General features: G+C 51.7%; 1 protein-coding gene across 3 annotated transcripts in view; it reads right to left on the reverse strand.

The window, feature by feature from the left end:
* Positions 1-12,413, reverse strand: part of BSN (bassoon presynaptic cytomatrix protein) — a 175,019-nt gene that overhangs the window by 32,524 nt on the left and 130,082 nt on the right. For all 3 annotated transcript variants that reach the window (XR_012906554.1, XR_012906555.1, XM_075939578.1), the window contains one exon: positions 1,818-8,612. Coding sequence is in view for 1 of the 3 variants with exons in the window: in XM_075939578.1 (XP_075795693.1) it covers positions 1,818-8,612 (6,795 nt within the window). In the remaining 2 variants the exon portion in view is untranslated. The remainder of the gene's footprint in view (positions 1-1,817; positions 8,613-12,413) is intronic.

The following is a 12,413-nucleotide window of genomic DNA, read 5'->3' on the forward strand; positions in this document are numbered from 1 at the left end:
TGGCTGTCAGCCCTGCTGCAGGTGGGTGAAGATGCTCCTTGGCAGAGGTGGGCTACACCATGCACGACCTACCGGGAGACGGGGGGAAGAACTCTGCAAGGTGGTGCTAGCTTGGAGATCTGGCTTCTCCGTGCCCTCTGCCAGGCTATCTAGGTGCTTTCTGGACAGTTAGCATATACCTAGCTCTGCCAGTTGATCATCTCAATATGAGCAATAGATGGCAGGACATGGCTTATGCCTGTGCTCCTGGCTTCCCAAAGAATGACTATGCAGGGCTCAGGGGCACCAGCGGGCATTAGAGAGATGGCCAGGGAGAGAATCTCAGCCCAACAGGGAAAATAAGAACAAGTCTTGTGCCGGGCTCTTCTTCAGGAGTGCCGAGCCGGGCACGGAGGGCAGGAAACACCCCCATGCAGTGGTCCTGGCAGCATGAGGGAGCAGCTGCATCTCTGAGCAGCAGTTCTTAGGGGCTCACTTTAGTGTGCTGTGGGGGGTCTCTTGGCTTATGGGCCATCCTGTGCATCCCCTCTCCTGCAGGCACAGTAACTGGCTTTCGAGCCCCCAGGAAGCTGAGGCACTAGGTGTGCCAGGCCTTTCTGGCTCTAACTACCAGCAGCTCAGTTAACAAGCTTTTTCAGCTGTTTTTTCTGCCGCTGCACTGGGGACAGCTTCACTGGACAGCCCCCACTGCACTGGGTCCTGCTGGCTCACTCTAGGGGTGTGTCTAGACTACATGCCTCCTTCGACGGAGGCAAGTAGATTAGCGAGATCGGAAGAGGGAAATGAAGCGCGATTAAAATAATCGCGGCTTCATTTAAATTTAAATGGCTGCCCCGATCTGCCGATCAGCTGTTTGTCGGCAGATCGGGGGAGTCTGGACGCGATGCCCCGACAAAGAAGCCTTTCTTCATCGACACAGGTAAGCCTCGTGAAACCAGGTTTACCTGTGTCGATGAAGAAAGGCTTCTTTGTCGGGGCATCGCGTCCAGACTCCCCCGATCTGCCGACAAACAGCTGATCGGCAGATCGGGGCAGCCATTTAAATTTAAATGAAGCCGCGATTATTTTAATCGCGGCTTCATTTCCCTCTTCCGATCTCGCTAATCTACATGCCTCCGTCGAAGGAGGCATGTAGTCTAGACACACCCTAGGTGAAATTCCAGGGCCAGGGACACTGCTTCCTCCTACTAGTTGCCCTAGACAATGGAGCCTCCCCACTGCCTCCAAGCCCTCTCTATGGGGCAGTGAGGGTAGGACTGGAGGCCACCTGGTGTCCTGGCTCCTGCCCTGCCACAACTCCCTGTCTTGTGCAGACCCCACAGAAAGAAGCCAACTGCCTCCACGTATTTGCAGGAGATGGCTGCATGGGGAAGCACCCGGGGTCAGCAGCTGCAAAGGTAACTGCTGTTGAGATACCTGTTCCCTGCTTCAGAAAGGCATAATAATGTTCCCCGGGGCTGGTGTGAAGGCCCAGCAGAAACTCACCCAAGCTCTCAGACAATTCCTGGACAGAGAACTACAAACCAATGTAGGCATACATGCTGAAGGGAGGCCATGGTGTCAGCACCAAGGAGCTGGGCCCCTCTGCTGGATACAACTGCCCCAAGGCTAACCCTGGGAGGAACGCTGCCTCTTTCTAACACTCCATACCTGCTAGTGGGGCCAGACCCCAAAGCCTGCGAGATTACAGTCAGTCTGACTCATGACTCATCTGAGTGGAGGAAGGCAGCCTGCTCTCAGGCCGCTCTCCCTGCCTGTGCCGCTCCCCAGCACACTGATACTGCAGTAGCTCATGTGTCACTCAACATCTCTCTTACCTGGCTGCCTTGGAGGAAAGGGTGCTGGTATACGGAGAACCTGTCCCTCCCAGACTCCTCTGATGTTGGGCTCGTGGGCTTGGGATCAGAGAAAGATCTCTGCATGGTTTTGATGGGGCGAGGCAGGGTTTGCTGGCGCTGGGTAGAATCAGCTGTGAAGTGCTTCTGTGGTGTTACATGGGCCTTGTTAAGTCTTTCACTGGTAGTAAAGGAGGACTCCAGCAGCCGATGGGGGGAAAGGGGAGAGACAGGGGAGTAGAGTACCTGAGGGGATTTGGGGGGCTGGCAAGCCACTAGCTGAGAAAGGGACTCTGCAGGCAAGTGGGACTGGTACCCAATTTCCAGAGGATCAGGCTTCTTCTTCTCAAACTTGCCAAGGGCCTGGTGCCGGATGACCCGGGCGTCCAGGGGGCTTGTGCTCACCAGCTGGATATTGGCAGAGTACGGCGTTATGGTTGTAGGCACAGTGAGCTGGGGGACCACCACACCAGGCTGCAACTGTGATTCCAGCTCAGTCTGGCAGGCCAGGCTCTCCCCTCGCTGGGTCTTCTCTGGTGCAGAGATATACTTCACAATCTCTACCTTTGGGTCAGGGGTAGTAATGTGGATGGAGGGTGACACGCGGGGAAGCTGGTCAGGCTCGGTCTGCACAGAGCAGTCACTGCTAGTCTGGATGCCTATGCTGGCCATGCCTTTGGAGGAGTCCTGCTTGCTCTCAGCACTGGAATCCGAGTGCCGGGAGAAACGGGATCGTCGGCGGCGCACTGGCTGCTCCCACTCGGCATTGTCCTCCTCATCAGTCTGCACACTGCAGTCGGTGCTGCGCCGGGTGCGTCGGCGCCGGGACAGGAAGTAGCGCTCCTCGCCATCCTCCTCATCTGTCTGCACACTGCTGTCTGTGATCTTCTTCACCATGTAGGGCTCATGCAGGGCCTCTTTGTCATAGGCATCCCGCAAGCGTGGCATGGAATTCCTCTTCTTTATCCCCCGGCTGGCTTCCCACTGCTCCTCGGGCTGCAGAGACATTTCTGAGGCAGAGTTGGTGAGTGGGCGCTGCAGCCCAGGGTAGCGGGATGGCACAGGCCCTTCCTGCCCTGGAGCTGCAGGAGCCATGAAAGCCTGGTTCAGGGGGGGCCAGTACTGTCCATTTTGGGCCAGAGTCCTTTGCATTTCCAAGGCTCTCTCAGACATGGCCTGGGGAGGGACTCTTCCTGTGGGATCACACACGGGGGGGAAGGTGCTTTTCTGCCGCTTCTGCTCCTCTAACTGCTGTTGCAGCTGTTGCTGCAGCTGCTGAATCTGCTCCAGCTGCAGGCGCTGCTGGGCTAGCTGCTCCCTCTGCAGTGCAAACTGAGCCTGGCGCTCTTCTTGCTGCTGCTGCAGAACCTGGTGCTTTATGGACTGCAGCTCCTGGATCTCCCTGTGCACTAGCATCTGCTCCTTCTCCCTGTGCCGCTGCAGCTCCACTCGCTCCCTCTCCAGCTCTTCATGCAGCCTCAGCTGTCTCAGTTTCTCCAGCTCCACTCTCTCCCTCTCAAGCTGGAGGATGTGCTCCTGCTGCTTTCTCTGGCGCTCTTCTTCCTTCTCTTTCTCCTCTCGCTCTATGTTGCCTTTGCTGGGACCACTGGCCTGGGCTACCTCAGCCTGCTGGGTATGGACAGGGGGTGCTGGCTGCTGATGCTGACTGTCTTTTGAGGCACTCTGCAAACTAGCAGCTGCTGTGAGGCCCTCCTCTCGACCATCAGCCCCCATCTGCTCAGGTCGTTGCAGGTTCACAGAAGCAGGAGCCAACACTTTGGCAGCAGGCCCTGGGCTAACATTGCTTGCGGCAGTGCTGGCTGCACTGGTGCTAACAGGCTTCCCCAAGTACATGGGCGTTTCCATCGTCGATGTTGTAGAAACAGATGGAAACCTGCTGGGAGCTGAATAACGATACAGACCTGGGGCAGCAAGGGGGACCCTGGGAGTAACTAGAGGCACTCTGGTCAGGTTGGCCAGAGGGACAGCTGTGATGCTGCCTGGGGTATAGGGGCGATATAAGCCTCGGATCATGGGCCGCAGCACGGAAGCTGGCTGGGTGGTGATGGGAAGGGTGGATGCTATGGGAGTATTTATTGTGGAATAAATCATGCCATCGGCTGCCCGTACTGTGGCTGTGGAAGGGAAGATCTGCCTGACTGCTCCCAGCCGGGCACCGGAGAGACTGTACTGTGCAAGGTTCCCAAAGGCCTGGCGTGTCTCTGGGAAGTTGGGGTTATACATCATATTTGGTTTGATGGCAGAAATGCCCTGTGGAGCTGAAACACTACTGCCCCCTGCTGGCCCATACTGCAGGAGGTCAGGGCTGTTTGAGTGCCTAGCTCCATACTGGTCCATGGAGTTGAGTGCTGCGCACATACGGCTGATTTCCCGAGCTGTGGTGGCACTGTACTGTGCCAGACTGGATTCCTGGAAATTTGCCAGGTCTCCTCTGGGAGGGTACCTGTAATCGGAGTAGATATTGGAGGCTGAGCTGTATCGTCTCATTGGGAGCGGATGGCTTAACAAATCTGTGGGCTGCCGGAGGTCCGAGAATGAGCCATACTGCATTCCCTGACGCAGGTAGCCCCCTTCGGTGAAGCTGATGCTGTAGGAATGTTTCATTGTGGTCAAATCCACAGCGGAGTCTCCTGCAGGGGGGTAATAGTTCAGACCAATTTCCGACAGATTTGTATCTGACATGGATGAATACAGCCTTCCAGACAGGCCTTGTGGGTAGAAACGATGCTCCTCATACAGGCTGGGAGCCGGGCCCATTTGCTCTCTGTAGGGATAGGTCTCTGGCAGATCAGGCTCTCTGTTTCCATAGTACTGGATGCTTGGTTTGCCAGTTGGAGCAACGTCCCCAACATTTTTCCCTGGGATCTTGGGCGAAGGGTTGAAGGTACCTGTGCAGGTGCTGCCAAAGGGGAATTTGTACACTACATCGCAGCATGCCACCTTGCTTTCAGACTTTATTCCAGTGAGATCCAATGCACTGGCTGGTGGTTCTTCTTTGAACAGCTTTGTTACTGGGCCTGCTGCTATCTCATTCATCTGCACCACCATGGCTTGAGATTTTTTGCCTCCCAGGTTGACTGGAGGACTCTGGGTTTTGAGTTCCACTGGCATCCCTCTACATAGGTCTGTGCTTTGGTTCTGAGGAATTTGCCTCGGACCAGTGCTGATACTAACAGCGCTCAAGTCACTGCTAGTCACATCTTTCTTCACCAACGGCATCATCTGGTTAGGCAAATTATATCTTGCAAATTTGGTTGGCTGAGGACTGGTGGCTTCTGGCTTTGTGCTAGGGGCAGAAATTCCAATGCTGCTCATGGTCCCTCGGAAGGTGCCAGTCTGAACTGCTTGCTCTACCTGCTTAACATGCGTCAAACAGACTGGACTTCCTGTCCCTGCCCCAAAGTCCATCCTGTCCTGGAAAGGATCTCCATAGAGCACAGGCTGCTTGGGTTGTGCGACAAACATGGAAGAAGCAACGGTCATGCTGACCGTAGAGGCCGTGCCTATAATAGCATGGGGTTGTTCTTGAGCATTGAGGTTAATTATTAAGGGTTGGACAGTTGTGGATTGCCTACTTGGGGTCTGTTCCCGAGTGAGGCAGTATTTTCTGCTCTCCGTAGCTAGAGAAGTAAGATCCATGCCTTGGTCTGTTATGATGATTGGGGCTGCCTTTATAGCAGTCCGTAAGTCCACAGCATTAGAGGTGGGTGGCTTGGGTCCAGGTTCTACCCTGGCTGTGCCAGGGACTGAGGATATTTTACATAAGGAGATGTTTTCTGCAGGCAAGGGGCCCCAGCTATAGACCCCAGCAGTGCTCTCAGCAGCAGAAATGACATGCCCTTTCTGAAGCATGGCCCTGGCAGCAGAGGCTCTTTCTATCACTGTCTGTGTCTTGGCATAAGGAGACTGCAGCTGCTCCCACTGCAGCGGTGCTGAGCTGACTGCTGTCTGACTGTAGCTATGCATTGCCTGGTGCAGGCTCAGTTGGGTGGGAGAGGAGGCTGGGGAAGTGGAGGAGTATACACAAGTTGGCTTGGTTTGACTTGATGCATCTGATGCTAATGTGATGACCATAAATGGAGCTTCCTGGGATGACTGCTGCCTAGCAAGGCGAGGAGAACTTGTACGGTGGGTTGTCTGGGTCCCTTGAGCTATCATCGGAGAGGATGTTGATATACCAGTGGTAGTGGGACAATCGTAAGAGAAAACGGTGCTTTGTGTTTGAGTGGAAAACTCTGTCATTGTTCTACTGGCTAGCTGCCCTGCTCTTGGAGCTGAATGAGCAGGGATTTGAATAGGAGACATTGGGGGCAGTGGGGGGCTGGTGCTTCGGGCATAGGAATACATTTTAGATGATACAGAGACATTGATCTTGCTCTCGCTCTTACTTTGGAGCTTCTCTCTTGCTGATGCTCCACTGAGCTCAGCAACCCGCTGGCTCTCAGAGCTGTCCTCTGTCTGAGAGCTGTGATTTGCAGTGCCTTTCATCTGACTGTAGCTTCTGCTAGGGGAAGATAAAGGTGTTCCATCCGAGCCGCTCAGAGAAGAACTGTAGATTCGTGGAGCGCTTGCTAGGCTGGAAACAACAGTTGTGATGGTACTGGAACCTCGGCTGTAAGTACAGGGAGCTGCCATAGTCCTGGCTGCTGCTGGTGAGCTGTGAAGCATTGGGTGGTCATGCCCTTCTTTTGCAAAATGCTGAGTGACACGGACATCAGGAATTAGCCTGCCTGTGCTTCCTTCAGAGGATGAAAATGAGACAGGAGCCAATAACTGGGTGGGGCTTGTTCCTGGGGTGAGTGGGCCGCTGTTTTGTTTCATCAGATCAGCATACGCACTTTCAGCATTTAGAAACTGCTTTTCCTGATATGTTTCTTCTCTCTCTTTCCTCTTTTCTTCCTCTTCTAGGGCCAAGTCAAATGAGGAGGACTGGTGCATCCTAGAAATGCTCTGTGATGTCTGCAGGATTTCCTCATACACTGCTCCCGGCTCTGAAAGTTCGTGCTGATAGTCAGATGGAGAGGAGTCTGTATGCCCATTATCATAGCTATACTCATCTATGTATTGGTATTCAAAACTGCTCTGGCCTTCTGCACTGTGGTACCCTACCTGTTGATAGGTGCTGCTGTGGGCACTTTGCTGGGACTGTTGGACTTGCTGCTTTTGGAACAGTTCAGCCTTCCTCATCATCTCTTCATAGGCTTCTTCTGCACTTTTCAAGGGCTTACGGGAGCTGCTGCCTGTTTTTTCTGTTGGGGAGTAAAGGGACATGAATGTTGGCAGGTTGTACTCACTGCCAGATTTGTACAGCTTGGAGGCTATGCCATCAAAACCCTCTGCCTCTGAATCAATGGAGGGCGAGTATTCCGAGCAGGAGGATCTGTGCAGCTCCTCCATCTCTGCTGCCTGACGCAGCTCCTCCGTGGGCGAAGCGTCTTCAATGGGAGACAGATTACTGGGGGGTGTTTTGGATCTCTCTCTTCTCCTCTGTGCCCGCAGCTCTTCTTTGTCCCGTTTAGTTTTGCGTGCGGTGCTTCGGATGCGCTGCTGCTCCACCTCCCGCATCTTCTCCTGCTCCCGCAAGAGCTCCTCTTCCTCACGCAGTTCGTCTTCCTCTGAGGAGTCCTCTATGGTTGGCAGCAAAGGACCATGGCAGCGATGGCGAGCTTTGCGTTGCTGCTTCACCTCTTCAAGCCGCTGCCGCCGGCTAGGGCTGCTGTCACTGTCCTCCTCCAGAGAAGAGAGGGATGTAGGGGAGGTGCCTGATGTGTAGCTGGGTGTAGTTGCTGGCAAAGTGGAGGAATATTCCCCTCTTGACCGTTCATCTGGGGAGCCAGTCAGACTCTCCATCTCCAGCTCTGGCTCCCTGTCCAGGCTAATATCTGCATCCTGGCTAAGCTCCATGTCCCTGCTGTAGCTGCTTGTGCTATTTAATTCAATGGTCTTGAAACGCCGCAGTCCCCCCTGGGATGTGGTCACATCCTCCCCCTCGACAGCTTCCATCTCCTTCTTCTCCTCCTCATACATGCTGCTAGAGATGTGAGGCAGGCGCCTCTTGGACGAGGTTGGCTCTTTGCTTTTTTCCGTGTCAGGCTTGTGCCCGCGTTTTGCTACACTGTATTTCACATGGTCGTAGTCTTCCTCCTCCTCCTCCTCCTCCTCCTCCAGGTTGTCCTCTTCCGCACTCATCTCCAGGATCTGCCTTCTCATGAACTCCTCATCAGTCATCTCTGTCTCCCTGCCTTTCGGCCTGCTGGGCAGTGGGGAGATCCCTCCTTCGCTGCTGTCCTCCACGTAGTCATGGCGCAGCTTGCTCCCAAAGTCATCAGATGAATCCATGCTCTCTCTTTGATCCCTCTGGTTCTCCCATTCCAGAGAGTCTTCATCTTCTTCCATGATGTCTTCCAGTTCTTCATCAGAATCAAAGGCTTCAGGCGTGATAGAAAGGGACCGAGGCCTCTGCCTATGTCTCTGTTCTTCCCGTAACTCATGAAACATTTTCCCTCTGTCGCTGTGCTCTTGGGAAATGCCCTTTGACTCCAGCAAGGGGCGTACACTGCTCTCCAGTTTGGTAAGTTCAGAAGGACTGGCAGGGCTCTGGTCTTCCAGGCCAGTGCCATTCAGCAGCTCCTCTTCCTGCTGCACCAGGCCAGTGATCTCACTCTGGGAGCTGGAGATGCCATCTGATGAGTAGCCAGTGTCACTCAGGCTTTGGGGGCTGCGGGATAAGTCATGGGGATAAGGCTTGCTTGTCTCCTGCAAGGATGAAAAGAGAGATATACATTAGACCATGGACTCAAGGAGGGCATGATGTCATTTCCTGGTGCCCTGGTAGTGAAACGGAAAGGAAGTCATGCTTGTGTGAGAATTCACCATAGGGAAGCTGGAAACAGCCCCTGGAGCAGTTGGCAATGCCCTCAAAACCTCCATGGCAGGATGCAGGGAGCTCCTGAGTTTTAGTCCTTCTCTCCTCATATAAGACGAGGCTCCTGAGTGTAGGCAGAGCCCCTTCAGATGAATTGAGCAAGACAATGGACTCCTCACAGGTGCCAGACTTCAAGACATTCAGAAATAAATGCAAGCCAGTCCTCTCACTTATGGACCCAGCATGGGTTATGTACCTTGTGATACTGCACCCCATATTCATCATAATGATGTGTATGGTGGGACCCCCAGGGTGCAGCCTGGGACTGTGGGACCACTGTGCCCCCTGAACTCTTTAGCCTAAACAATTTCTCACAATACTTGTTTAGTGACAAGCAGCAAACCCCTCCAGGTGCTGTGATCACTCAACACCATTGCAAGTGGAATCCCACACCTAGCTAGATTGCACGAATGCTCCCACAGCCACTCACCAGCCAAATCCCCCAGCTCCCAACCTTGTATCTCAGGAATACACCACCTTGCACTGCTCAGTGTGAGCAGTGCACGTTTATTTACCACTTCATCAATGGTAAGTGGACATACACTGGCCTTGTAAACCCTGAGAAAATTATCAGACACTTCAGGTAAACTGAAATTCAGGTAAATTATCAGACACTTCAGTAATGATAACCAGTTAAACACATTTACTCACTGTAAACGATAGATTTCAAGTGACTAAAAGTGATAGGTGACAAACCAGAGCTAGTTATCAAAAGAAAAAAGAATATAAACATGCAGTCCAAACTTTCAACCCTCTTAGCCTGGGGAACAACTAGATCAGCTGTTTTTTTCACCCCACTACATACTGCAGTTCATAGTATAAAGATTTCACCCTTGAAGCCTGGGCCAGCCCCCTTCTGTTGTAGTCTTCAGTCTTCTCCTCAGGTCCTTGTTGCTTGCAGCAAATGAGGGGGACAAGAGAAAGACCAAGTGTAGGGCCTGCCATGTTTGGGTTTACACCCTCAGTCCCATGTGCTTGCAGAACACAAGTCCAGACATGTCTGGGGGCACTGCTGAGTCCCCAGGCAAGGCTGAACAATTCCCTTTAGTGGGGCCTCCTGCCAGGTGACTCATTGAATTGTGGCTCCTTTCTAGTGCCAATCTAGAAAAAAGGGGAAATAAGAACAATCCTGGGAGTTACAGAGCAGTCATCTTAACTTCACTATCCAGAAAGATAATGGAGTAAATAATTAAGCAATCAACTTGCAAACATCTAGAAGATAATAAGATGGTAAGTAACAGTCAGCATGATACCAGTCTGGGAGGAGTTGCAAGTGGTTTGGAGGACAGGATTACAATTCAAAATGATCTGGACAAACTGGAGAAATGGTCTAAGGTAAATAGTATGAAATTCAATGAACACAAATGCAAAGTACTTTGCCTGGGACAGAACAATCAGTAAATATGACTCAACAATGTGACACTTGCAAAAAAATGCACCTCATTCTGGGAGGTATTAGTAGGAGTGTACTAAGCAAGACATGAGAAGAACACTTTCACCCCTCTCTGTTAGCCTAACTGGAGTACTGTGTCCAGTTCTGGGCACCACATTTCTCAGAAAGATGTGGATAAATTGGAGAAAGTCCAGAAAAGAGCAATAAGAATTATTAAAGGTCTAGGAAACAGATTGAAAATACTCTCTTATGTTAACTTACCAACACTTAGCCAGTCCTAAGGAAGGTACAGCTTGTGAAGATAACAGTATGCATTCATGCATGCACTTGTCCTAAGACACGAGATGTGCTTGCGTGAGTGTTTCTGGCAAATCTTTCAATGGTTCCCCAGTTTGCCCCAGGTTTTCCCGTTCAGTTTCCACAGCTTTTCACCATGTTTTCAGGTGGCCTTGTTTTCACTTGCCTTCATGTGTCCATATTATTGCTGTTCTGGTGATGATTCCAGTTTCCATCCAAAGTACGTGGCCAATCCATCTCCACTGCCTCCTGGTAATAATGGTACTTATAGTCTCTTATCTGCACTTTGTCAATAGAGCTTGGTTTAAGATTAGAATCATTGAATCCTAGGGCTGGAAGAGACCTCAGGAGGTCATCAAGTCCAGCTCCATGCCCAAAACAGGACCAACCCCAACTAAATCATCACAGCCAGGGCGTTGTCAAGCCGGGACTTAAAAACCTCTAGGGATGGCGATTCCACCCCCTCCCTAGGGAACCCATTCCAGTACTTCACCACCCTCTGAGGGAAATAGATTTTCCTAACGTCCAACCTAGACCTCCCCCACTGTAATTTGAGCCCATTGCTCCTTGTTCTGCCATCTGTCACTACTGAGAACAGCCTCTCTCCATCCTCTTTGGAATCTCCCTTTGCAAAGTTGAAGGCAGCTATCAAATCCCCCCTCACTCTTATCTTCTGCAGACTAAATAAGCCCAAATCCCTCAGCCTCTCCTCATAAGTCATGTGCTCCAGCCCCTTAATCAATTTTGGTTGCCCTCTTCTGGACTTTCTTCAATGCATCCACATCCTTTCTATAGTGGGGAGCCCAGAACTGGACACAACACTCCAGACGTGGCCTCACCAGTGCGAAAGATGCAGAGGATTTTTCTGAGACAGAATGCATATAATAAAGACAGTTTGGATACATCATACTTGATGTCAAGGCTAAGGGTCAAATCTGAGACCACACTGTAAATTTCAGGATATTTATACACCTGTTGACTGGGCCTAGCCATTAGTTCTGAGAAGATCCAGCTTAACTGTCTGACACCCAGTCTCCAGATGCTCTAACATTGCAAACAATTCCAATTTGAGGGGAGAGGGAGCTTGCTGGGTTAATGTGTTAGCATTCTCCAGACAGAAAACTGGATACAAATCCTGTTTCAGGTCACAAGTATGGGGACTAACATCCTCTAGCTGAAGGAACACAGTGTGTCAGAACTGGGAATACAGGGAGAGGGAGGCAGCAGGCCAGCAAGATGGGGCACCTGATCTTCAGAAAGCGTGCCCTGATCTGCTCATATCTGGCCTGGCTACAGACCAAGTTCTATTAGTATTATGAGCATTAAATCAGAGCCACTCAAAGCTGGAACCATTTTCTTCCATTTGAAATAAATCACATCTTTAGTTCCAATTATTTCTAATGCTCCAGGAGTTCTTTGGGAGCAGCTGCTGTAACCCTGATTTTGGATCCCACACAAATGATACACTCTGAAAGGACCCCTTCCATCATCCTTGAGTCTCCTTCTTCCCAGGGGAGGTTGTGGCTCCCCCAGAACATGTCTACTCTCTCTTTAGAAGACCGCTTACGCTCAAGGTGGTGCTAGGGCCTCTCCTGCCCTGGGGATTACACAGCTGCTCCCTTTAGTCTACAGGAGCAGGACTGTCCTGATCCGTGGACCAGCTGTGTCATTACTTACAGGCTGTGTCTACATTGGCACCCTTTTCCGGAAAAGGGATGCTAATGAGACAAGTCGGAATTGCAAATGCCGCGGGGGATTTAAATATCCCCCGCGGCATTTGCATGAACATGGCTGCTGCTTTTTTCTGGCTCGGGGCTTTGCCGGAGAAAAGCACCAGTCTAGACGGGATCTTTCGGAAAATAAAGCCTTTTCCGGAAGATCCCTTATTCCTCTTAAAATCAGGAATAAGGGATCTTCCGGAAAAGGCTTTATTTCTCCGGCA

The sequence above is a fragment of the Pelodiscus sinensis genome, chromosome 11 (assembly GCF_049634645.1).
Source record: "Pelodiscus sinensis isolate JC-2024 chromosome 11, ASM4963464v1, whole genome shotgun sequence".
NCBI lineage: Eukaryota > Metazoa > Chordata > Testudines > Trionychidae > Pelodiscus > Pelodiscus sinensis.